The sequence below is a fragment of the Calonectris borealis genome, chromosome 3 (assembly GCF_964195595.1).
Source record: "Calonectris borealis chromosome 3, bCalBor7.hap1.2, whole genome shotgun sequence".
NCBI lineage: Eukaryota > Metazoa > Chordata > Aves > Procellariiformes > Procellariidae > Calonectris > Calonectris borealis.
In genome coordinates this window covers 80692218-80718774 of record NC_134314.1, presented here as the reverse complement: position 1 = coordinate 80718774, position 26557 = coordinate 80692218, and the positions used below count along the sequence as shown (strand labels likewise).

The window sequence follows — 26557 nt, the reverse complement described above, 5'->3', positions numbered from 1 at the left end:
AACTGTCAGTGTGCCACCTGCAAAAACCCAACCATGAAGTGGAATAGTTCATCTGAGTTATCCTGCGTGGAGAAGAGCCTTATACACTGCAGCTACCTTTTCGACTCAGAAGACCCATCTCTACGTAAATGTCAGTTTTTCTGTTAATTCTGGGTTTTGGACTCTGTACCAAGCCATCGTAAACTACATCAGCATATGCAGCTATTGATTTTGCTTGCAAGTTACATAATTCAGATCAGTGGTACTGAAAATAATCCTCAAGGTCTGAGCATTTTACTATAGTAAGTTGACAACCTTCCCTACACTGTGCTATTGTCTCAATGGGAACATAACTACCTACCAGATACAGTAAGAGAGATTTGCAGCTTGTGTTTTAAAATCATTTGGCTCACTAAAGTCTAAATCATTAGCTAGATTGATTAGTATGTTCAAAGGACCATAGGACACATTCACTGGGATAAACAAAAGATAAATAAGCATCCCTTTTTCAGGACTGGTAACTCAAGGACATTTCTTTCCAGGGTCAGGAGTTGAAAGTTTCCAGGTGAGATCAGTGTCCAAGATTATTTTGCCCAACCAATGGCTACTTGTTATACTTAAATAAGGAAAAGCATCAGCAACACACACTGCACCTGTGGAAAACCAGACCTGAACACAATGAATTACGCATCATTTCATTTCGAGATTTAAACCTTCTCTGAACTGTAGATTCAGCACAGACAGGCATCCCCATCTACTTTTGGTTGCTCTTGTAATAACTTATATGAAAATCCTCTTTGTCTTTATTTTGCAATTTGTTATTGCTAAAAGCCAGGCATCACCTGAGATTTTTATAAACTGTAGGCCTGAATTGAATCCAGGGAAGCTCGAAATTACTTAAACTATATTATGGTATTTCAGCTGATGTCTTTTAGTGCAGGTGATAGAATTTGTGCTGAAAATACTCAGCTTCAGGAATTTTCCTAGCAGCCTAAGAGACTAAGAAACAATTTACTACTTTATCCTGTGCTTTGTCCTTTTTAGAGTCTATTAACAGAAGAGCTCCATGGTCACAATCTTAGCATTTTTCTGAACTAGTGAGCTCAATCCAGTTTACAGGAGTCAGTAAAGTGCTGCTAACAATAGTGCCTTTCTTCTCAAACAGGTAAGACCTTCATGCTGAAAGCATGAGCCAGTTGGATGTGGATCTCCTCTGTTATTAACAGACAAGAAAACTGAAGAGGCTGATGAACTTTTGCAAGGACCCATTTGTAATACAACCTTCAGTAGCATTTGTTCTCCCAATCCTAAAATAAGCACAGACCAGAAAGCGTTAATTGTCTTTTCTGAAGACATCCATCTTTCAGGACAGGTGCATGTTTCATCCTCAGGCACCTTAGAACATTGTACATTTTTCCTATGGTCAAAGTCCCTATTCAATATAGGATCTTCTAGGGTGTTTTAATTATTTTTAGTTTCATCCTTGTAGCTGAACAGTTTGACTACTAGCTGAATAATAAGGGCACATCAAGAATCACTGAGGAATGCTGCCTATCATCACTGAACATAGCAGCATCTCACAAAAGACAAAATATATAGCAGATGTCACTAAGCCATCACTGTGATCCCATCTGTAAATACTATAGGTCCAACTCTTCCAAGTTGCAGCTGTGCAACCACTTCAATTTAAATAAAGATTCACTGCTATAACAGGGAATAATTTTCCTCATGTTATCTAATGTACATACACAGCGGCTTTTATCACAACAGTACAATAAAAGGTGAGGGGCTTGAGGGATGTAGAGGGGCTGGCATTCAGCAGAATTCCCCAGAGTTCCCTTTCAGGAGATGTGCTGCAAATTCACTGATACAGGACACCTCAGTGTTCAACAAGGACTATGTAACTTAAATACACAGCAGTAGCTTAAGCTAAGAATACTGGCACTGTGTCCACAGTAATTTTGGGTGAACTCACAGAAACATACACAGGGGATATAATGGCTTGAGCTGTAACTCTTCCCTTTTCCATTGTTTCTATTATGTGGTTTAGAGAACATCTTTTCAACATTCTTCACATGCTCCCCTTCCCACCATCCCCAGAAAGGGGGGTGACATTTAGTCCTCCAACCATGAAGTTGTGGAATGAATCCCACACAGCGCTAGTGCAGGAAAATTCCATCTTCTGAGAGCAACCACGAAGCTCTGAGCGCCAAGGTTATATTATGGCATGCACGCTGGCATCAAGTCCATCCTAAAGTTCAGCTCCATAGTCTTTTTCACCTCACCACTATACAAGATTTTCGTGCTGGTTGCTCAAATTGAGTGACACAACTAGCTGCCTAACAAATCCTCTTCTCCATCCCATTGATCCCCCTGAGGGAGTACTACATGGGCAGCAGAGCTTTATCCTCAGATTATCTAAACCAAAAAGGCGAGGTTGAAGAATTTCAATTTCCTCTGGACAAAGAGGTGGAGAAATTCTCAGTTATTCCTGCCAGATAGCCACAGACTTCTACTGCTTCTAGGCCAAAACAGCTTGACAGAGGCACTTAGTTTGGAAGTCCCTGAGAGGATGGGCTGTTTCTCAACTCTTCTTTCCAACTAATTCACGTCTCCTCCACATCTCACAAGCAGGACTTCAACAGCTCCCTCCACCAGGTTAAACTAGACCAACCAACACAGCTGACCAGCATCCTTGACACTGTTGCTGCCATAGAGGGGTACACAGACCATCTCACAACAGCACTTCCAGGAGTTTCACAGGAGTTCACAACCTTCCACTTGAGAAAACCTTACCTCACACACACACAGAGATCTTTGCCCTGAAGACGTTAGATGTGAACAGGACAGGGCATGGAGGTGGCTGCAACGGTTCTGCAGAGGGAGCTGCCCCCCTCCGAAACCTCACTGCATGGGATGCCTTCCCTTTAGGTAGCACAAAGCAAGAAGGGCTCAGGCGGCACCCACATGGTCAAATAGCTACTCAGGGCTTGTACAGTAATGGCAACAAAGAAGGCACTGAGACCACCAAAACTGACATTCTCCTCGGGGAGACCACTGCACGGTAAAGGGCCTAAAAGACACTGGATGGCATCGTGAGAAGAAAGTGTTTAATTCCCAGACAGGATATCAACCTATATTTTCAAGGCTCCTGTGGGATAGAAACATTATGCTTTTTTGACCCTCTCAATTCCCTCCCTGTTGCAACCGTGAGCTGACGAGTTAAACTGTTTCCTGAATTACAGCCTGCTAGTGCTGTACAACAGATCATAGACAGCACCTGCAGAAGGCATACAAGGTATGGGAGGAACAGGTCACTACTCCTATTCAGAGCTGCAGCACCCAGGTCGCTTCCAGCTCTGGAGAGCAGAGGGAGGGCACATGGTCCTTTCCTATTAGGCAAAAAATTATTTTAAAGTCACCTTGAGAAGAGCCACAGCCTTAAGCACAGCCTTCATTAAGTGTGGTCTCTCCACGAGATTTTGTTTCCAGCCTGAACACTTAGTTCAAACCAGAACATACGAAATATTGCCTTGATTATTTAGGTTACAAGCACTACCCACGGATCTTGGCACCAAAAGAAGCTGTTCCCTTAGCAGATATAAACTGCCAGTCACAGAGAAACAACCCACTGAAAGCCTATCTGAGAAATCGCAGTCTGTTCTGTCATCAGCAGCACTGTGCAAAACAGCAGCTGAGAGCCAATACCCCACACGGTATTTAGGTAAACATCTGTTGATAGACTAGCCCCTTCCCTACACTTCAGCTTTACAAACAGCTCATCCAGACCCCTCCCAGGCTAATATATCAGACTCCCTGGCACCACCAGCTACAAAAAGGCCAGGGAAGAGGGCTAGCTAGTGGCACAGCTGCAGCAGATCTCCATGAAATGGAACTGGTGCAAATGGGAAATAGGTTTTATTCCTCTCTTCCGCCATTAAATCCGTATCATCACTCCATTTGATATGCTACCCAAAAGTGTGTGTTGATGAAAAGGTATAGCTCTAACTACATTATGTTAAAAAACAAGGCTATTGCAATGAGGTGACAAAATCTGCACTACTTAAAGAGAATCTCAGTGAGGAACTGGATGAATGACTCAAGGTTAATACATTTGTTGTGAAGGCAGATAGGACTTACTGATGCAATTTTGTCCCCACATATACTCTTAACCAAGTAGCTCCTGTATAAAACCTTTAATCATTTCATGAGCTAATGCCTATCCATGGCTAATGCCATGATAACACAGTTATGCTGAGCTATGCGGTCTTCTCCTACAACTCAGTAGTGTTTGCACAATACTCAGCTGTGCAGCGCAGAAACAGTCACAAAGCATAATGCCTATCCCCAAGAAAGACATCAAAGGAGCCTTCTGCACCAAAAAAATTCAGTTAGCAATGAAAATTTCCAAAACAACTGCAAAATTTCTTCCTATCATTTTATTCATTCAAGTTGATCAAAGGGATTAACTATGAATGGAAAATCTTCTACAAATCCTGAAACTGAGTTTGATTTAGTGTCCACCCTTATGGCCAGATATGACAGTAACACAAATTACTTTGCAAATGCTTTCAGTGTAAAGGCTTCTCCTAAAGTCCAGAAAAAAATCCTGATATGGTAAAGTAAGAATGGAAAAATAAAAATATCACTTCTGTTAGAGAAAGAAATGAGAAATGAATACTTGTTTCTTTTTTTCTTTCTCCAGTGAGGAGGAAGTGTCCCTCAGAGTTTTCTTCTTGTCTCAGAAAAGCTGATGCTGGCAAGCACCTTTTGTTTCATAACTGCAAATACAAGGCATGAAATTTGATCTTTTGTCAACACGAGATCAGTTCTTGTGGTCCCACAGCTATTTCTGACCAGACCTTGCAAGATAACAGAAACTGATTTCACTTAGGCATTTCTGGGCTGAACATCTGAAGGCAAGTCACGTCTGTTAGTTACCCGCAACTTGCTTATTCAGTTTAGTCTTCTGAAATTTGAAAACATTGAAAAATTTATCTGATGATTAATAAGCACAGTAATCTAAGGCATCCCTGCACTGCCTGGTGGAGAACTGCACTGCCACATTAGTGTTGATGTAGGTGGGTATGTTTACCCAATGTTGCATGGCTCTGAAAGCCAAAGCAGCCTGGGCGCTGTGCCATGATAACCCAGTTACGCTGAGCTATGTGGTCTCCTACAACTCAGGAGTGTTTGCACAATACTCAGCTGTGCAGCGCAGAAACAGTCACAAAGCATCCATCCTGCTTCCTTCACCCGTATACACGTACACAGGCATGCACACAGACAGACATGGACATGTCCCCTCTGCAGCTTCTGTCTCTGGCAGCCTACCCATGCTTTCACTTGCACTTTTCAGCTTATATGGTGTGGAAAACAGGGAAAGCAATGTGGAAATCAATTTATTCATTTCCTGTTATACCTTGCTCCAGCCCACACCCGAGGAGATTGTGGATGGGGGAACTTTATCTGCGTGCTGGCTATCATGTCAGATATATCAACATCAGTGGTCAACAGCCTAGTAACGGCTGTCTTGCAAAAACATTCAATATGATGTGGGAACCTACAAAGACTAGTGCTCTCTAGACATACTGGGCGATGAGCTCTAAGACTGCTGGACACACATTGCTTCCACAGTCTGTCTGAGACAGTCCTCTATGCAGATAGTTGCATTTTTCTACAGTTTCTTACACTCACATCATAGGGTTCATTTCCCCAGGTTCTCCCTTCAGTCTGTTTTCATGACTTGGAGGATGATGGGATCCTTAGGTTTGGTATTGTGCTTATCTTCTTGTTTGTGATTCTCCTTCTCCGAGGGAAAAGTCTTCATTCATGAATAACAAAGGAACTTCAGTATAACATATGTGATTAAATCAGAGGTTTATTTTCTCTATTGCCTGTATATTTCGTAGCAATTTAAAGCTATAAAATCTGTATTATACAAAGTACAATGCTACACAATGCCAACTGGAATGAAGAGGTGGTTTACTGGGGTTTACTGCCACTAACCAACACAGTTTCTGTCCTGTAAAACTGGAAACAACGGCTTTGCCTCTGCTTGCTTTAAGTTGGTTTCTGTCACCTTTTCCACATTAAAAATCTGGTTGCTAGGATTTTTCGTTGAAAGAATTACTTTGCAGATTATACAGCTATTTTTAGGGTGCCTTCTGGACTGTAGCACTTAAATGCTGTGTTGGCTTGGCTGTGTATGAGCCCCAAGAGCACGCCTCTCAAAAAAGTTTGGCTGCCTGGGCTCAGGGTCAACGGAGAGACAGCACAGCTGCGGCAGCCTCCTTCTCCTGGTGTCCCTGGGGAGATGCTCCCAGGCAGCGCTGGGGGGGGACAACCCAGATGGGGCTGGCCCCTGCCCATGGGAGCTACTTTTCAGCCAAACTTTTGCCACTTGGCCTCTGCCTGATCCACTGCTCCCGCCACGTTGCAGCTTCACCGTGGGTTCTGCACATCCAGACCCCAACCTATGGGTGAATTCCCAGCTTGACATCAGCCCATCCCCAGGGAGATGCCCGATGCGCAGTGTTGGGGCTGCCCTGGTCCCCCCGGCTGCCCTGCTCCTGGCTGGGGGGTGGGACGGGCTCTGGCTGCCCACGGGAAACCCCCGCTGCTCCCACTCCCTGGTCCTCACAGCACCTGACACTAGTGTAGACTGCTTGCCTTTTACATTGCATTTTTTACCATATTAAGAGGGATTTGGCAGTTGTAGTGGTTCAAGTAGAAAGGAATTGGTCCCCCGAGAGGGATGTGTAATGATTTGCTTTGGATTGAGGAAGGGGAATTCATTTTTAATTGAATAATATGAGAAAAAAGCCTTACATGTGCTAATTTGTTGGATTCAAATGTATTTAGACTGGGTTATAGGGATGTTTTGACATTAGGGCAATTAGAGAAGACAGTTGTAAGATTGGACTATTTTGACACTAAAGATTTTGATATGGGTAAGGTCACTGTGACACTAAGATCATGCAAGTGATATAAACGTAAAGGAACTGTTGCTTACCCAATGAAACAAGCAACGTGAAAAGTAATTCTCTATATAACACCAAAGATACCTTTAAAAAATACATAAATGAAATAGCTTGGGATTTTTCAAAGGCATGTTTGAAGAATGGATCTTTGGAGACATCCCCCAAATCACATCTTTAAATTTCTATAGATGTGGACTCAGTTCATGAAACTTTTAAAACTGTATTAGTTCCTGTTTAGCTATGCTTACTGATACACCACAAAACTATACACATAACTATAGTAACCTGTAGTTGCATCCATGTTACAGTATGCATGAAATACTACAGCTGCTTGAAGTTCTTTCTGATTAAAAACCCCTTCTACTCAAAAATTGCTAGATTTCCTGCACTTTTATCTTCTGTCAGCTCTTTTCGGAAACAAAACTCCTTTGCATTACTACACATTTCTAGAGTACAATATAATGACTACTTCTCCGTCTCTTTAAGAACACCAGCACTATAAACCTAGGATTTCAATAAAATCCACAAAGTTTACAAAAAACTTTCAAACAGAAGAGCTGTTTGTTAAGAAATGTTCTCTTTAAAAATGCAACATTCCATACGCAAATTGCCTTTTAAAAAATCTTTTAAATCATTTGCCCAAATTTCCCTGTTCCTTCCCTCTTTATGCTAATTTAGTTTTTAATCACTTGTAGCTTTGCTTACAGAATTCTTATCATGAAAGAAAACATTTAGCCATTCAGCTAATCAGATTGGCTAGCAGAGGCTTCACTTGTTTTGTTATTGATAACAATTATTTTTAAATCTCAGATAACAAAAAGCCATCTATCCATAAGAGAAGGAAATAAGTTAAAAACAAACAAACAAAAACCAAACAAAGGAGTCAGTACATGCATGTACATGACGTGGGCAAGAAGGGAGCATTTTCTCTAGACTGCCTGGAGCTAGATGGCTATCTCATGTATGATATTGATTAAAACATTCTTTTTTGATCCTTTGAATATATATGCACCTATCTTTGGATACATGTGACTCTTCTCTCCCTATTTTTTCAGCCCATCTTATAGCTGATATCTTTTTTGGCGTTTCACAAATGCTCTTTTAGTAGGTGAGGGAACCATCCTTTTCACCAACTCAGTTTCCACTGGCTCCTAAAGAACTAGGCTTTACAGAGATGATGGTAAATAAACAGGAACAACTGGGCAACTGTAACTGTGCCTCACTTGTAAGCTTGTTTTTAGTCTCAGCCATCAATCAGAAACGCAGCAGTGATTTACCAGTCACCTAGGAATGAAGCAGAAATATTTGCCCATTTTTTTTTTTGAAGCAAACCTGTCTCCTCTGGTTCTGAGAGGCATTGTAGGCACACTGTCACGTATTTGGCCATTACCAGAGCTTCAGGACTAGCTCCCAAGCCCTAATATACGCTTTCTAGGAGGAAGGGGTCCCCAAACAAACTCCCAAATGACCTACTACATACAGTGGAACTGCACTTCTCCACCGGACAGATCTGCCACCCTCCGCAGGGGTAAGAGAAGCATCCGTAATGAAGCTGAGTGTCACTGACAAATTATCCCTAGGGTAACAAAGTACTGGGTATGTATTTTATTAGGTGATGAGCAGAAGAAGGATAACATCTGGATTCACAGTCCATCAGGCTAAATCTGCCAAGTGTTCGATTCAAGTTACAGTGTATTTGAACACCATAACAGTTAAATGGATTCCCATGGCACAGATCCTAATGCAATTTGGAAAATGAAATAGCAATAGTGCAATGGTGTTCACCTTTGACATGAAAAGCGTGATGAAGAAAAAAGTCTATGTGAGAGACAGCATACAGTCAACAGCTGTTTGAGAAAGCAAAACAGTGAGCAGCAGAGATCTCTGGGCTAGAAAAAGCTTAAAACCCTGATCAATGTGCTGCAACAATAACGCAAGTGACCCGTACACTGAAAGACCAACCCTTCATTTCATAGCACCATTCACAGCTTCAAGTTAATGGACATGAGGGAGTACTGGCCACATTAACTGAAAACAGCAGCATTAACTAGTTTCATGCATCATACAGTCACTAAGACAGGGGCTGGCTGTTGAAAATACAAACTCCCACGTTGCATGCTTTCATATGCAATCTGCAGAAGGAGTTTTAACACAATGCGCAAACACTTCTGGACAACAAGGCAGGTTCTCAGCTAAGGTAGCAACAGGTAAGCAGCAGGAGCCTCACCTTACGTATCGCAATCAAGCTCAGGCAGGATTCCAGGCCATGAGGAGACAGCAGGACTGATGGAGAGGTGTGAGCTTGGAAAACAAAGTACCTCATGAAACCAATGCACACTGAATGTGCTTGCCTATATAATGCAGTCAGAATGAATAACAGGTACCTTAGTACTCCCAGTTCCATGAGTTTTCTTAATGATTGTGTTGATGAACAACACACATACATGGCCTTAGCTTTAATTTAACAGAGTTGTATATGCAGATTAAATGATGTGACTCTGATGTAATATGAAACCTTTAGAGATTGCCTTATAGCTTGCTTGTAAGAAAAGAACTTTATAAAAATGAGTCCATTTTATTTATAGCCCATTTTATTTTGGAACAAACATACTGTTCTTGGGGAAGGAAAAAAAAAAAGGAAAAAGAAAAAATAGTGAGACCTGAGCTTTTTTCTTCCTGCCCTTTTGGGATGAGTACAGCTTCCCATTCTGCTGATGTTGATTACTGCCTCTTCCAGGTTCTGCTCACTTCTTCTATTTCACCTAAGCCAGTGCCTCCACCACTTCCAGGTATCTTTCAGCCAATCTTTGGCTCCCAGAACAGTTCTTGGAGCCATCATACAGCATGTCATTTAAGAATGGCTGTGTCTCAGAAGAGATTCTCCCCTTGCTTCCAAGATCAAAACTGTGATTTTCACAAAAAAAAAGGATTGAGAGTCTTATAATAATGGTTTTGGTGGATGTGGGATTTAGCTCCAACTTATCAACCTCCTGTCAAGACAGTGAGCTATATTTGCCCTGCAGAGTGAAAGGTAGACATTATTTTAACAAGTTTTATTTCACAAATTAGTGGCTGTTTCAATGGAACTTTAAGTTCTGTAGTCATACTGACTTGCGGAAACCGGACTCCACAATCTATGAGATTGTAAAGTATGTTTATTCAGCGCTCGGCAGCACGGGGGGTAGTCCCACCAAAGTCGTGCGCGCCCCAACACGGCACTCACCATAAATATATACAGCAAAGTGTTGCATATGCATAAAGTTTCACAACATGCCTATACTGACTAATCCTTTAACTACTATCAATCACTCTACTACCTTAACCCCTTCTCTCAATACGCATTTGACAACAATATGTAAGAAGCACAAATATGATGACAAGGTTGATTCAAAAAAGTAAATTCCACTCGGTAGCAACAGACAGCAGGGTGAGGTGATTTTGTGCCATTCCTCTGTACAGTATATGCCCAGCAGTATCCTTCTGTTGATCAGCTTCTGCCTATATGTACAAAAAGCTGACAACCTGTTTCTGTTTTATTCGAGGGGCATGGATATGAACAGCCCGACCACCCAGACACGTACAGACTGACAGAAATTTTATCACCTCTCTGAGGCTTCACATCCAAACACGCTCATTGACAGTATCAGTTTCAGATACTGCAATCATCTCCAAGCTCCTCTGCACGCTCCTGCCCTTATAGGGGAGACCCATAGCCAAGTTTATTCTCCTTCATTCCTTTCAGGAGAGCAAATAAAGTTTCCCTTGTTCCAGAGTCGAGGACAGACACATGTCCAACTTTGCTTTGCTCAAACTCCCACTGGACTCAGGAGGATGTAGTGCAGAAGGTTGGACACACTATAAAGAGTATGGAGTACTTGAATTGCCATCGTACAAACCCTCTGGCACCCATGTACAGCTGCACCTGCAGCTCCTCTATCCATGACACACATGACACAATCGGAGAGCTCCAAACTTACTTCTGTTGAGTGCCTGTCTCAGGTGCTTGTGCTCTCCAAGTCCCATGAGGGTGTACAAAAGCAAACTGATATTCCAGAGGGCCAGGACAGAAGCTGCGATTGTGACCCCCCCTCTATCAGGAAGGACTGCAGCAGGGTGAGGCAGAATCATTTCTGATCTCTCAAAACGGTGTACTAGGGGGGCAAACCATCTCACTTGCCTTCACCCACGCTTCTCCGCTATTTGAACTGCCTTGCAGACACCTGGCACACATCCCACCACTTTTCAGACAATGCAGGACACAGAATGTGTGGATGTGACACATGCAGCCCTCAGGCCATTTTACAGTCACAAAGAACTGATACAAAATTAAGTAATCAGCTCCAATTATACTTTGTTAACAACTTCTAAATGTCACTCCACTAAACAGTAGTGTTCTAGCAAAAACAGAAACAATAAAAAATAACCACAAAGGTTTAAATGGCGTTGACCTATATTCAAACAAGAAACATCAGGTATGAGAAATAGAAAGCATCTATTTCTGCCTCTCTCAGACACACACGCACACCTGCTTTGCTGTTGCTGACAGCAGATAGCTGTGGGCTCTTCCTGAGAGACATCCTGCATACCACAAAATAGCTGTAGAATATGAACTGTGACCCCCTTCAGCTTTGATAAACTTGTCATTTCTCTCAAGCTTCTCCATCCATCACGCACACTCTTTCTAATGTTTAACTCATTTATACGAAGATCCCTTGAGGGAATTTCTTTGCATCTCTGACACTGGTTTAATTGCTGTCAGGTGGAAATAGTGAGTTTTTGCATGTGACTAGTCCTATTTGTAACCACCTAATTTCATTGAACATTTCTGGTTGCTTCTTACTTGTATTAAATTAGTGTGATTTCCTGACATGGTTGTAAAATGAATCTCACTTTGGAGATTCCTCACCCCCAGGTGTGCAGAGAAGACTCAGCATAGCAGTTTTAAAGAAATAATTTACTTTTGTGTGAAGGACAGAAACTGTGTAACTTTTTGCTTGCTCCTATTACAATAAGCAATTCAAGCAGTAAAAGCTCTGTCTATTCCCTCATCATTTAGGATGATAATCAAGAGAGCTATTAAAATAAAAACAACTACTGCCTGAGGCAGTTCCTGAAGTGGACCTGATATGAGATTTGAAGGGAAGTGATGTTCTTTTCAGTCTTTAGATAACACAAATTTATCAACTACCAAACACAGCTGCCCTGCAGCATCTCCAACACAGTCAAAACCTAACAACTTAGAAATCTTGTCAAATGAAAACTAACACTAAACTCCTATGCATCATCCCCTTTCTTAGACCAAAACACACAAACAAACAAAAAAATTTCAGATCAAAGTGGTCAGATCAAATTGCATAAATTTCAGGAAAAAAAATCTGAAATTCTGGTTATTAACCCCAAGGGAAGTTTAGCCTTTTATGGGGGTTTTCCAATAATCATTGGAAAACAAAAGGAAGAAAGCATTGCATGGGAATGTATATAGTCCATCCCTGCATACATGTATATGACTGACATGGGTAGTGTTAAGATAGGAGATGGCAATCTAGGAAATTTATTGCAGCTGATGGATAACATTTTGAAGCCCCAGGTAGCCTATAGGAAGAAGATCTGTGCTCCTTGATAATGCTTGACACCTCTCTGAGTTTGTCAAGAGAGCCTTTGGGCCAGGTTTCCCAGAGGGTTCTTGGTGCTGCTGCTATAGAAAAAGAGAGTACGTTCAAGGGGTGGTGAAGGTAGCAGCAAGAACAGCTCTCAGCTCTTTGGTCTGTATCCACAGGATGGAAGCATATCTTGCATCCAGACCCATCTTCTCTTCTCCCTCAAGAAAAGGCAGGGAAGGGCAGTGACTAGAGAAGCTCCCAGCTCCATGCTGAGATACATGCAAAAATAGGAAGAGGCGTCCAAACATTCCCTTTATTCTTTGCAGGAAAGACCAGGCTGCATTGGTTCAGGGCTTTTTTTCCTTTAGGGGAGAAAGAGTTTTGCACCATGAAAGGAAACACATACCACAGCCTGAGAACCTCAGCTTTAGGGCAATGATAAGGTTGAAACACTAAGCTCTCACAAGTCAGGAAATACCAAGCAGATGACACTTGGCCCTCTGCACTATGCAGATCCCCTTTGGCCAGTAGCATGTCAAGACCAGCGAATAGACCCTTTTGCTCATCTCCTCCTATAGTGCTGAACTGATTGCTCCAGTTCTTTACAAAAGGTAGACTCGTTTCAAAAAACCCAAGGAAAGTCAATACAAAGTAGCCAGCTTGGATACTACACAGAAGATGTAAAGAACCAGACCATGGCCACCACTGCCTGATTAACTCCACTGTTTGTGTACCCTCCATTACTTGTGTTCAGCCTTGTCAATAAGCAGGTGTCATTCAAGATTTACTCTTATTTATTATTGAACTTGATAACAATGATAGACCAATAGGGCCAATCAAGAATGAGGGTCTTCTGCCCAAAACATGGTACAAACCCAAAGAGCTTACAGTCTGTAAGTAGGCAAGGCATGCAAACACTGGGGAAGAAGACGTACTAAGGCAGGAAGGTCAACTGTATGAAGAAGGAGAAGCTTGGAGCAAAATCCGCAGAGGCCAGAGACAGCCCAGTCAAAACCATGAGTCACAAAGGATGTCAGCTTTGAGTTCCTCTGGGCTCGCTCCTACCAGCAGGGTTTCTGTCAGATCTTTTCTTTGGTTTTACCTCAGTGCCACATGTATTGTGCATCTTGATTATCTCACCAGTTACTCTATCAAACCAGCAGTGCTGTGCTTCTGTGGGTTTGTCACCAGCCACCCAGATGCATAAAGCAATCTCTATCAGCAATAATCAAGCCATTTCATTTTGGTGTCAGATCTGGCTTTGTCATCTAGTAGGAAATAATCTGACTATCTCATTGCCTTGCACCTCTCCTGGTCTTGTGTCTAGTGAACGCAAAACTGACATTTCAGAAGAGCAGCACTGTATACCCATTTTGCAATGGAGAAAATTACTGCACTAGCTGCACACAAATAGACATTTGAGCTCTGCTTTTTGCCATTTTTCCTTCAGAAAGAAATCAATTATCAGTGCATTAATATTGCCTTGTAATTTTATTGTGAACTAATGGAAGTCCATCACCAAGCAATGACATAACTTTTGCTCTGGGAGTCATTCAGCACCTGGAAAGGGGAAACTTAGACAGAAGAGCAATTTACCAAATGAACACTTCTTTCAAAAAATCTTTCCCTTTCTTTCAGAAATGTAATTTATGGAACCTTTCAAGGAGGAAATAAGATGGAAAGATAAAACCTCCTGTACAAAGTTCAGATCTGCAACTAAATCCACTTAGGCTGAAATCCATCAAAAATTTGACATGCTTGAAAACTGCCTTCCCAGGAGGATGCAGTCTGAAATATAATCCCATTAAATACAGTGTGGAAAATAAGTTGTCCACTTTGTTTTGTCTTGCTCACCAGAATTCAAGTAATAAATGCTGCAAACAGAAATATAAGGACACATGCAATGAAATGAACAGGCCATGCGCTTTCTGCAGGCTGAACCCCTCCTGGTGTCCCACAGTCAAGAGCAGCTCATACGTTAGGCTATGTTTTCCCTCTTGTCCACACCAGCCTGCTCTGAGCTCTCACCAGTGCTAATGATTAATTAGTGTCAAGGCAAGCCATGTCATTAAGGACACTTTCTTTTTACAGAACTGTATTCCACCTTTCAATAGTTTCTGTTGAGATTTTTTCCATTTGACATTTTTCCCGTTTGAAAGCCTATGTGATGGACAACTGAGTGGCAAGTGCTGAAAAATGAAGGTCGCCGGTTTTCCCCCTCCTCCACTCTAGACTTACCATCTGGGTAGAGAAACAAGGGATTCCCCTACTTTCAGCCCTTCCCAGAGGGAAGAGAGCAGACCGTGCTGCTCTTGCACTCCCTCCGGTGGTGGACCCCTAAAGTAGAAGAAGACAGGTGACCTCCCTGCCTCGGGGATGCTATGTAAGTATTTGCAACGGAATGGATAAGAGGAGAAATGGAGAAAGATCTCTATAGACCTCCTCTATGCTTTTTATCTTACATCTCTGAAGTCTTTGATGGCTGCCTCCCAAAAGTAAGCCATCCTACAGACCAGAGACAATTTACTAAACAAATAAACATATGGTCAAGGCAGAGTCTTCTTTAGTTTCCTTCTTGCCAGTCTTTTCCATACCCTTTTGTAGGGACAAAGGTGTCTTTAGAACTTGTGCTATCCTCTCCTACAATGTAGGATACTTGGGACCAGGTTTCACTTAATTGATATAATTTATTTGATAGAAATTTAGACATTAAAAAGTGACATTTGCTACATTGATTTTTCACTCTAACAGGCACATCAGTCCACATGATGGCTACTCTCTGGCCTTGAACAGTGCTATGCAGCACTATTGGCTTAAAAAGGTGGCACACAGTGACTGCAGCACTTGACAAATATAACCTTACAGAGCCTGGGTCAGTTTCACTGGCACCCCTTTGGCTGCACTAAGTGGCATCAATGTGGATGCTAAAGTGAATGAGAACTGATGAAAATACTGTGATTAAATGCATTAAATAATTCTTCACCTACACATATGGACATGAGGACAAATATATTAACTGAGGCAACTGAACCAGAGCCAGTTCGGAAGCCATGTTCAACGTGTCCTTACGATACCTGCCTCTGATAGTAACTCTCCTTTTAAGACCATTAGGTTCACCTCGCTGTCCCAAGTAGGAATCCAATGTGTTTTGGTGCCTATAGAAAGTCAGGATGAAGGCAAGCACACTGCAGCCAGCATGGCATGCAAGTATCAGCCTCACTGAGAACAGATTCTCACATTTTAATATCACTGCCTTTCTGATGTGCTGCCAATGCCATATTTCCACCTTGTATTCTCCAAAAAGGGGTCCCAGACCCTAAGCTCTACCATTAGCAGAAAGATGCCACTGTAAAGAGCAGCATCTAGCAGGGTGCTAGATTGCATGATCTAGATCCCAGGCAGATCACACACTTTGCACTCTGTGATACTTTAGGACACGTCGTCTGGTTTAACAGCATTTCTGTTCATGTAGTCATGTTATGGTTAAAATACGGTTAAACGGTTTGTGTGTGCACAAAAATGTCACCCCCCCTTCTCTCCCTCCTTCAAAGTAGCAATGAGACTCAATGGCAGACTTTTATTCAGACTAAATTCCACCACTCCTCTGCTTTACTCCAGATAAGAGCTGGAGAAAGATAATGAAACTTAGTCATTGCCTTCCTTCCCTAACATCCACGCATGCCCACAATCTGCAGGTTTTCTCTGTACTGCAGGATCATAGTGAGTCCGTCCTGATTACTATTAAAATGACTCTTTATTTGACATTGCTTTAATTTCAAAAAATGTACAGACCTCTCCTGAGCATTCACCTGCTTATTCACTGACAGTATCTTGCTTTAATGCTGAACAAAGGTCAAAATATTGATAAATGTATGATAAATCTAGCCTGAATAAAAGACTGTGAGCACTTTATGGCAGTAATTGTATCCTAAAAATCTGTAAAATACCACATGCAGCCATGGCATAAATAAAAAAAAAACATTCCAGAGCAATGGAATTTTTCTTTGTTTCCATGTAAGTACTCTTTAGGTGCTCTAGGACGGAGAGTCAAAGATTTATAGCATATGTATGACAGCTAATTTGTATACGGTTTAAAAATGAATGCCTAAAAGACAGGAAAGTATACTATTACATCCTCAGAACAAATTTAAGGTAACACAAAAGAAAAAAAAGATCTTTACTTAGTGACTCAGAAGATGACAGAACAAGCAGCCTAAAGTAAATGAAGAAAAAAAGCTAGGTTTTGGATAGGTATGAAGTAAACATTCTCGAGCAAGTTTTCTAGTGGCATACTAAGCAAGCCAGGGAGAGAGCTGGAAAGGATCACCTTCAGGAAATGTTTTCTCTTTCCATCCTGACAAGAATTCTAGGACGTATTCTCTATCAGCCTGGGTTTTCAGCAGCTGATGAAATACTAGTGGTTGTTTTTAAAAGCTAATAAATTAGAAAGGGGGAAAAAATTCACTGAAGGGCAGTTACTAACTGATCAAGGCAATTTCCTCTGCAAGGACTGGCTAAAACTTCATTTTGGGGGACTGACTCCACACAAACTTACTTCATGGATTCTGTGGTAAGACGTGACATTACATTAACTTTGCTTCTTTGAAGACCATTCATAATTTGGTAAAGTCATATTAAGAAGCCCTCTGATACTAAGTGTTACCACATGAATCTAAATACCAGTCCATAGGCTTTTGGGTAGCTTTCACCTCCCCGTAACCAAAGTTTGTATCCTTGTATCCCATGCACACCATTGCACTACACCAATGGCTGTTATTCAGACCAATTCCCTATGTAGATAGGGTAACTAGGTAAAGATCGAAAAAGTGCGGGAAAAACTGCAGTTATTTATGCTATACCTGCTCTTCTCTGCCCAGTTCTTTTCCTGAAGAAAATTACTAGGCGTTGCTTATGGCCAATTTCTTGCTACATCTTAAGTTATCTCTCCTTTTCCTTTGGCACAAATTATTCTGTGTAACGTCAGCATACTGTAAGCTGTAAGTTTTTTCCTGAAGCATTTCCTTCTTTCAGGCTCACAGCCAGCGTTGCACTGAAAAGTGTTTTATCTACCACTGTAGATAAATATGAAGGCAGTGATTATCAATTAATAACCAGAAGTGTATAGAGAAATGTCAACAGAAGCATATCCCATGAGAATACACAGGGTCATTGAGACCGAAATGATTGGCATCACCAGAATTTTATTGTAGAAGAGAGTAGAGGGGCAGAGGAGGGGAGGGCAGCATTCACACAGTCAAAAACTATTTTGACTATATTCTTTCTGAAGAAAGCATTCCAACTTTTCACTGTGAAATGACCTTCACTGCAAATCTTTCATCTGAAACTTTCTAAAAATCTACCTCAAAACACAATATTCAATCAACCAGAAAATTAAGAAGCATTTGGGTTTTGATCCTAAAGAAAACACAAAATATTTGGAAATCCCTGAGTCTTTTGCAAAATGTAACCTCCATTCACTCTGCAGCTTCCCCAAGAACGTATGAATTTGTTCAGATAAAAAATGCCACTCCTGAACCAAACTCAGACCTTCATTTGCCGTTCAAAAATAGGTCTTTGATCCCCACTCTTGCTTACTCGGTTTTTAATTTTCAGGCGCCTCTGCACTTCCTGGTCTCAGGCCTGACAGGAAATGGAAGTACCAAAATACCGTGAAAATGGCTGCGCCTGTGGTGAGGCTGGTCTGGCCGAAGAAATGGAAACACTAGCAACGTCCTGAGCGAGCCAGATCTTGAAAAGATTCATAGCCCGTTTCCAAACCAACTCGGTTCAGATAGGCTTTGGATAGCAGCTAAACCTTTGGAGGCTTCTCAAAATGAACTAAACCCCGAGGTTTGCTGACTGTCAAGGAATACACACGGCTGTTCCTCGAGGTATTCAGTGGGCAACAGGGGACGGACGAAAGCATCACAACTGGCCGAAATATGCATGATCTACTTCTTTGTGTTTCCCCTATCCTGCTCTTCCCTCCCTACCCACATTCACTTCTACTCTTCACTTCTAGTTTTAAAATCCTACGGGTGTGCAGCCAACCTGCCATCTCCATTATGTCTTTCACATGAGGTACAGTTTATGTTGGCTGCATGCAGAAAAATTACTTCTAACCCCTGATCAAAAGTTTTGCTGACTCTTTCAATAATAACCCTCACAGGTTTTGTTTTTGTTTCTTTAGTGAGAAGTGTCTTGAGAGTTTATTGCAAGGAAGCATTGTTGAAAGTGTTTTATTTTCAGAGCTGATGTACCCTTGGTTGTACCAATGCCCATTTGCAGTAACAATGCTGTTAGGATCTGGAGCCACTTACAGTTTTATTTATGGTCTTGGTTTTTGAGTCACAATTAGAGTAACTTTTCCAAATGTTTGGGTTTGCAGGCGCCATCCAAATGGGTCCTTAACTTGCAAAGCTTTGATTGTGTTTAGCTTGCCTTTACTGAACTACCTTAGTGGTCCATCTTGTATTGGCGAGTGTTGTGGAAGCTATCCAGCGCATTAAATGCTATTGAATACTCACAAAGCGTGGGCCAAGGGAGAAAAAGAAAAAAATTGTTCCCTGAAATATTCATTCCTCTGATGAAAGGAACTTTTAACAGGCAGAGGTGTTCATTTCAACAAGTGATTTCAAGCAAACTTTCTTCCTTTGTAAGATCTAAGATCAATATTGTATTGAGAAGGACACATGGTTCAGCAAGGCTTTAAAAGAATAAAATTAAATCGTTTGTGGTATGTTATAAGTCATCAAGATTTTAAAATAAGAAACACTTGTGTCCTATTGTTTGTACAAGTACATGCACACACACAACACCGCAACTGAGATAAAAGCTAAGCTGATGGTTCCAAAAATACAGCATAAACAATGCCAAAGTGTGGTGGTAAGTGCAGTGGTCATAAACTTACTTATTCGAGGAACAAAATGAGCTTTCTTCACAACATTGTGTTTCAAAACAAAAGTACCTATATCCTCAAGATATGACTGTTCCCCTAATATGCCAATCAGGCTCAGCTCTCATCGGTTTCATACATCCAGAAAGAATGGGTGCATCTGACAGAGCAGAATGAAAATACAGTGTTGCAACGTGTTACAAGAATTGCAGACTATTACCTGCCTTTGCATAAGCAAGGTAAAAGGACAAGGCTACTTAAGATATTTTCTGGAATGCAAGAATGTTTTACATTAGTATTTGACACAAGAGGAGGAAAAACCAGGAGCAGCCAAATTGGCTACAGTCCCTCCAAATCTCATGGTTTCTTATGAGACAGCTCTCAGCCTACCTTCCCAGAATGAAAGCCATTGTTCTGTTGCCAATGTTTGTTTATTTGAAATAACAATAAATATAATACTAAATAATGCTCTCCTCCCCCATGCATCCCTGTGGTTCAGTTAGCAATTCAGAACTGGAATATTATGTTTTCCCTCACTTTGTCTATTATTGCAATATGCTCCTACTCAGGAGGCAAGAGTCTAGGAGCAACTTTAGCAAAGAGTATTTTTTGACGACAAGAGGCCAAGATTGGTACAAACCCAAAGTAGCTTTGGGCTATCCCAGTGAACCCACAAGAACTTTGAAACTCTTGGACCCTGGTGCACACCCTGGCTCCCCAATAAAGATTCAGGTGTGCATCAGCGCACCCCTCATGCTCCTCCTCTACCCTGGCACACAGACAGGGACCCAAGTGAGTTCTGGCTGGGTCCACAGTTTGGGCTGAGAGGGACATGTTACAACACTCATACACTCACTTTAGATATAGCCATGAGGACGAGGGGACCAGACTCTAGAGTGCCTGATGCATCTCAACTGCCTGCTGACTACTCTGATGCATCTGCCTGCCAGAAATTGTCCTGACGGCTATTATCAAGGTATGGAAGCTGTATGCTCACCAGTCCCTGCAGACCTGCAGACCTGCAGTCACATAAGACCGTCACGCAATCAGAAATCTCTTGGAGGTGTTATTTGTGTGAAAACTCTATAATTTCTTGCTATTGGACTATGGCAAAGCTTCCAACATCTGAAAATCACATATCACCTGAACTATAGACATAGGTGGTTGTTGTGGGGTTTTCTGCTCAAAGGAAATCTAATGCAAAAATATTATTCCTAATTATATGGGGATACAGTTCTGTAAACTACCAGAAGTCTTCCCTGACAGTAATACTTGCTCTGCTTCTGGAGTTAGCAAGGACATAAAGTTAAAACAGCCCAGAAATCTGTTTAGACAGATGAAAAAAAAACCAGACAGACGCTGATACCCCCCTCCCCGCCCAGGCATCATCCAGTTTGTTGCTTAGAACTCAGAGCTGTTCAAAACCCAGGCAAGGAAAAAACCTCTGATCTATGTAGTCATCTTTTGAAAAACTTCAATTTTCTTATTACAAGGTTGCTAAGGTTCATCTTATGGCAGATTAAACACTGTGGTTAAGGAGACTGTGGCCCTGATATTACCACCACCTGGCAAGCTCCATATACCCATGACAGTGTGATACCATCATGGATGTGCACACTCTACCCGTAATCATCCCACAGTTTTCATGAAACTCAGGTCCACAGTGAAACATGCTCTGTCCCCGTGGCCTCTGGTTAGTTATGAAAATGTTGGTCTGTCTTTGCTATTCTTCCAACCACAAATAAAAAGAAAATCTTCATCTGATGTGTAGAAAACAATGGTAGTTCTCTGCCATCACACGCTGGCATAGCAGGTGAAAAAAAGTAATATATATTCTTGGTCTTTCTACCCAGCCTGGGTTTGTTTTTCCTTATAATTATGCAGATCCTATCCATGAATATTTGAGAAAGGTACATGTGGGAAGGGGTTATACAATCTGTGAGCTATAAGCAAAATGACTGCAGGAGTAAAGAATGAATTAGTGCTGTGGTATTTGTTGTTGTAATAGCATTGCTTTTTTGTTGTTGTTGTTTAAATAGGGAAGTACACAAATAGTAGAAATAAACATGCCTCATTCAAAGTTTAGTCTTGCGGGAAGATGTAAAAAGTATGTGTGCATGGGGGTGTGTGTGTGTTGTTTTCTTCCTACGGGTGTCTGACTGTTCATTACCCATTTTATGCAAGGATTTCTCATGTAGGCTAATATTTATATTTAGCCCATTTATATGGGCTAGCCATCTCTGTAAGAAGAGCACAGGCAGCAGAAAAACTAGCACGGGCTTACTACCTACAGTCCCCTAACAAGGCCGGCTACCCTACCAAAATGTTCAAGTTTAATTCAGTCCGAAAGCTTGAAGTCTCCAAAGCCGCTACCTTTGTGGTAGCAGAGGGTGGGGATTCCACCAGGATTGACTTTTCTGGTCACGGTTCATAAAGATGCACACTACTATAAGGTAGAGAAATGAACAATACACACTCTGGATGGGTGAAAGAGGAAACAGAGGGACTTCAGACATCTCTCAGCTAACAGTGAAGTGAAATACATCTGCATGAGTCTATGACATTTAATTTTTAAAGAGTTTGCCCAAGTGCTCTTGGTCAGATTTTTCTTCCCTTCTGTGAGGCAGGCAACCACTCGCTGAATGACAGTTACATTTAGCAGTGATTTATATACATCTACTAAAAAGTTTTGGCATCATTTGAGTTATGTATCATTTAAAGATGATATAACAGTCACAATCACTCTTACTTCACATTTGGACAAATTAAGTTTTGGTAGCATTTCCAGTTTACTTCCATGCTAATATTTAGAACTTTTTTATGTACAGAAGAAAGAATATAACATGTAGTCTCTTGTAAATTCTGTTTACACGTTTGTGAAAGTGAACTTGGAATTAAATTGCAATGTTGACCTGTTAAGTAGAATGGTATATATCACCTGACAGTCTAAGGGTGCTTCAAATGAGGTTCTTAAAAAGTAAAATATGAGAAACACTTGACTTTATCTGTCCCACGCTTTCAAATGCCACACACTATAAAATTCATGGAGCAAACTCATTCCTTTAGGGTTTTCAATTAGCAGCTTCTAATCTACAAATCATTTCCAAAAAAAAACTAGACAAGAAGGCAAAACTTTTTCTGAAGAATTTCAGGTATGAAGAGCTCAGCCATCCCCCACCACCATTTCTCCTTGAGATGTCCCTATCCCCCCTACTAAAGAAAAGAAAAGAAAAGAGAAAAAAAGAAAAGAAAAGAAAAGAAAAGAGAAAAAAAGAAAAGAAAAGAAAAGAAAAGAAAAGAAAAGAAAAGAAAAGAAAAGAAAAGAAAAGAAAAGAAAAGAAAAGAAAAGAAAAGAAAAGAAAAGAAAAGAAAAGAAAAGAAAAGAAAAGAGAAGAAAAGAGAAGAAAAGAGAAGAAAAGAAAAGAAAAAAGAAAAAAGAAAAGAAAAGAAAAGAAAAGAAAAGAAAAGAAAAGAAAAGAAAAGAAAAGAAAAGAAAAGAAAAGAAAAGAAAAGAAAAGAAAAGAAAAGAAAAGAAAAGAAAAGAAAAGAAAAGAAAAGAAAAGAGAAAAGAAAAGAAAAGAGAAAAGAGAAGAAAAGAGAAGAAAAGAAAAGAAAAAAGAAAAAAGAAAAGAAAAGAGAAAATAAAAAAGAAAAAACCAACTCTCAGTATTTTACAGAAATTTTCTGAAAGACTTAGACAAAAATAGGGTCTATTTCACTTTGCAACTGCCTGTAACTTTAGCATAATAAACTCTAAAGGGCACAGCCCTCACCAAAACACTTAAAAACAGCTTGAAAGGGGTACTCGCTGCCCGTTATGTTTACTCAAGCACTTGTTTAAAAACACATTTAAGGAAAATGTTTTTATTTCTACAGATTGCATTAATTATAGCTTTGCAAACACTGCAAGCTCTACAAGAAGACTGAACTGAGCTATTAGCTGCAAACCTCAGGTCTTGGCTAGCGAAGTGGTTATGGCTTATTTAGCAAGCCTAATGAATTGGCTCACCCATCTCTACGCAGAGTTCCATGTTTAGCATCATGGAGCCTGGAATAGCCAAGGAGGCTTGTTTCACGTCGCTTTATAATTAAAAATAAAGTAAAATCGGTCAACCCGAGACGGTCCAAAAGCAGACCTCACCGCAGCATTATTCCTCTTCGGGAAAATAAAAGCATTGACACGGACATTACCATTGGCCCGAAGCTGCCACTTAGCTGCCACGGGCCGTGCTCTCCCCTGGAGAAACGCGAAGGGGCGGCAGTGCCGGCTGCTCACCGCGCCGCGCCCCGCGTTGCCGGACAAGCCGCGGCGGAGCTCCCCACCTCGGCTGGGTGCTCCATCCTCCGCCCAAAGCGGGGAGCAGCCCTTTGCCCGGCAGCTGAGGGGCGTGGGGCGGCCACACGCTGCCCGTGGGGAGCGCATCAGCCGGCTCAGGTGCGCCCCGGGGGACCGACCCGCCGGGCGGCCGGCGCCCAGCGCCCAGCGGCGGGACGGCCTTACCGTGAGGGCAGAGAGCTTCTGGGCCGGCACGGCGGGGAGCAGCTCCGGCAGCAGCAGCAGCAGCGGCACCCACATCCTGAGGCGGCGGCAGCGGCGGCGGGCACGCAGCGGCTCCGGGAAGCGGAGGAGGGGGACTCTCCGTGGGATGTCGCTCCCCCACCCCCGACGCCTGCTTTGGCTCCTTTTCAATCGCTCCCGCTGGGAGGTCCCAGCTTAGGTCCTCTATTTTCTTTTTCCCCACCCCAACCCCTTGAAATTTGGGGACGGGAGTACAGCGGAGAGGCGGTAGTTTCTCCCTCTCTCTGTCCCTCCCTCGCTCCTGGAGAGTCAGCCCCGGCTCGGAGATGCTCCCCAGCCTCTCCTCTCCCGGCGCCCTCCCGCCGCGCAGGCACTGCCGGGGGGATCCGCCGGACCCCGCCGCCTCCCACGGGGCGCCGCGCCTCCCTCCGCCTCGGACGTGCTGCTGCCTAGCCCTGGGGGTCGCTTTCTTTCCCCTCCAGCCTCGTCTCCCCCGTGGAGGGGGAAGCGGGAGAAAAAGATTGGGACGGGAAGTGAGGACCCTCCCACACCACCCCTCCGCTGTCCGCCGCCGGCGGGGGGCCGCGGGAAGGCACTGCCGCGGCTGCGGAGGCTGGCGGTGTGCGACCTCACCGAGCCGCTCTTCCCCTTTTCCTCTTATCCTCCCCCCTCCCCAGCCCGGCCTCCGCTTTCTCCTCCCAGACCCACAGATCCTCGCCGATTAACCCTCCCCGGTGCTCCCGGGGGGACGCCGGCTTGCTCCCCCCGCAGGGCTCATTTTCCCCCCGCCTCCTGCTGAATCAACACGTACAAATACCGACCGCCCCTGGCGGGGGGGTGGGGGAGAGGCGCCCCGACCCCCTCCCGGTGCACCCCGACCCCCTCCCGGTGCGCCCCGACCGTGGCCCCGCCGCCCGCCCGCCGCGCCGCCCGCCCCGCCGCCCGCCGGGCACCGCACGGGGCGGGGAGCAAGGGCCGAGGCAGCCAGATTTCTGGCGGGGGCAAAAGCCGGGCAGCAGCGCCCTGCGGGGCGGGGGGCGGCAGCCGGGCGCCGCTGGAGGCTGCCAGGCCCTCTGGCACGGCGGGGCGCGGGCACTGTTTGCCCGGGACGGAGTGTCCCGGGGAGGCGCAGGTCGCTGCGGGGCTGCCGCCGCGCGTGCAGTAAATGCCAGGTGAAACCTTCCTTCCGATAGTTTTGCGCTTTTCTCGTTTATCTTTTAGGAGCCAAATAGAGGTATTTTATTATTTCCTTACTGTGAACCGCCAGAGGATCTCCTCCTCCCGCCTGCCTGAAAAAAACCCTGTTACTCCGATTTTGTCAATGGAGGAGTGCCCTGCTCCTCTCCTGCGACCCGCGGCTCGCTGCCAGCCTGCAGCACTACGGTTCAGTGGTGCTACCAGGGAGTCTGAAGCTATCAGGGCTTGCTTTATTCTTAGGGCGTGCACATTTGTGGGAGAGGACCCGGGCGTGACAGGGCTTTCGGGAGGCTGCAAAGTGGCACGCTCCCAGCACACAAGTGACAGTTTCCCCAAGCGTGCAGATCTGACCTTGTAGGCTTGTCACACTCCGGCAGTGACACAGTGCCTCAGCCAGGGCTCAGGATGGAGCGCGCTCTCCGGAGCAGTAGCTGCCTGCACGGTGAACCAAGGCAGAGAGAAGTAGGTATTAATTACAGAGTTGGGTGCTCTACTTGAGACACCTACTGCTGACTTTGCCTGATCATATGATGTTCCAGGCATGCAGCCAACAAACTAGTGACAGCTTCTCCAGGTCTCAACTGAATATCCAGAGTCACAAGAATTTTCTTCAAAAAGTTTGGTTTTAAACAACTCAGTTTTCAACACAAAGTATGTGAATGCGTGTGTGTGTGCGTGGCCTGTAATATCTCCTGGGCTTTTTAAATGGGAAAAAGAAAAGAAAAGAAATCTACTATACAGCATTGCCCAGGTCAGAGCATGTTTGGGACCCTTCACTGCACCACACAGACCTCCATCGCTCTCAAACTAGCAGCGTCTCACACAGAGAGCAGATTGCCATTTGCTGCAGTAGGCAGTGCAGGACATTTTGCCAGCTTCACAGCCCTTTGCTCTCAGCTGGGAGGTGGTGAAGCTTGGCAATGTTGATGTCTCTGTCTTGTGACCTTGACTTCAACCTCCTTCATACCTTAAAGTTATTCTCCACATGTACCTAGTGCTGTTTTCCCCTCATCAAAGCTCTCATTCCCATTGCTTTGTCGATGCGGTCAGTCTCACCTCTCCAGAATCATCTTCCCAGTCCTCTTCCTTCTCTGCCGGTTCATCCCAGTTTGTCTCCCAGTTTGGGACCAGGCCCCCTTCATCACTAAGCAGCCTCACAGCCCCACGCCCACTTTCCCTTCTGGCACACTCTTTGTAGCTTGCTAAGCCCACAGCCCCTTCGCCTTCAGCTCAGTGTCCTCTGGTGCGCTGCCGGCATGCAGCTGGCCAAAGGCGATTCACGGAGGACAGTCCTGTTTCTCTCGGTTTATCTGTCAGGACCTACTAAACGGCACAGCAGTTTAGATTTGACATTGCAGGAAAAAAATCCATGCTCAAAATAGAT

General features: G+C 43.4%; 1 protein-coding gene across 1 annotated transcript in view; it reads right to left on the bottom strand.

Moving 5' to 3' along the window:
• SMOC2 (SPARC related modular calcium binding 2) overlaps positions 1-24033 on the bottom strand; it is a 150511-nt gene extending 126478 nt beyond the window's left edge. The window contains exon 1 of the mRNA XM_075147915.1: positions 23599-24033. Coding sequence (XP_075004016.1) covers positions 23599-24033 — 435 coding nt within the window. The remainder of the gene's footprint in view (positions 1-23598) is intronic.
• Between the last annotated feature and the right edge of the window lie 2524 nt (positions 24034-26557).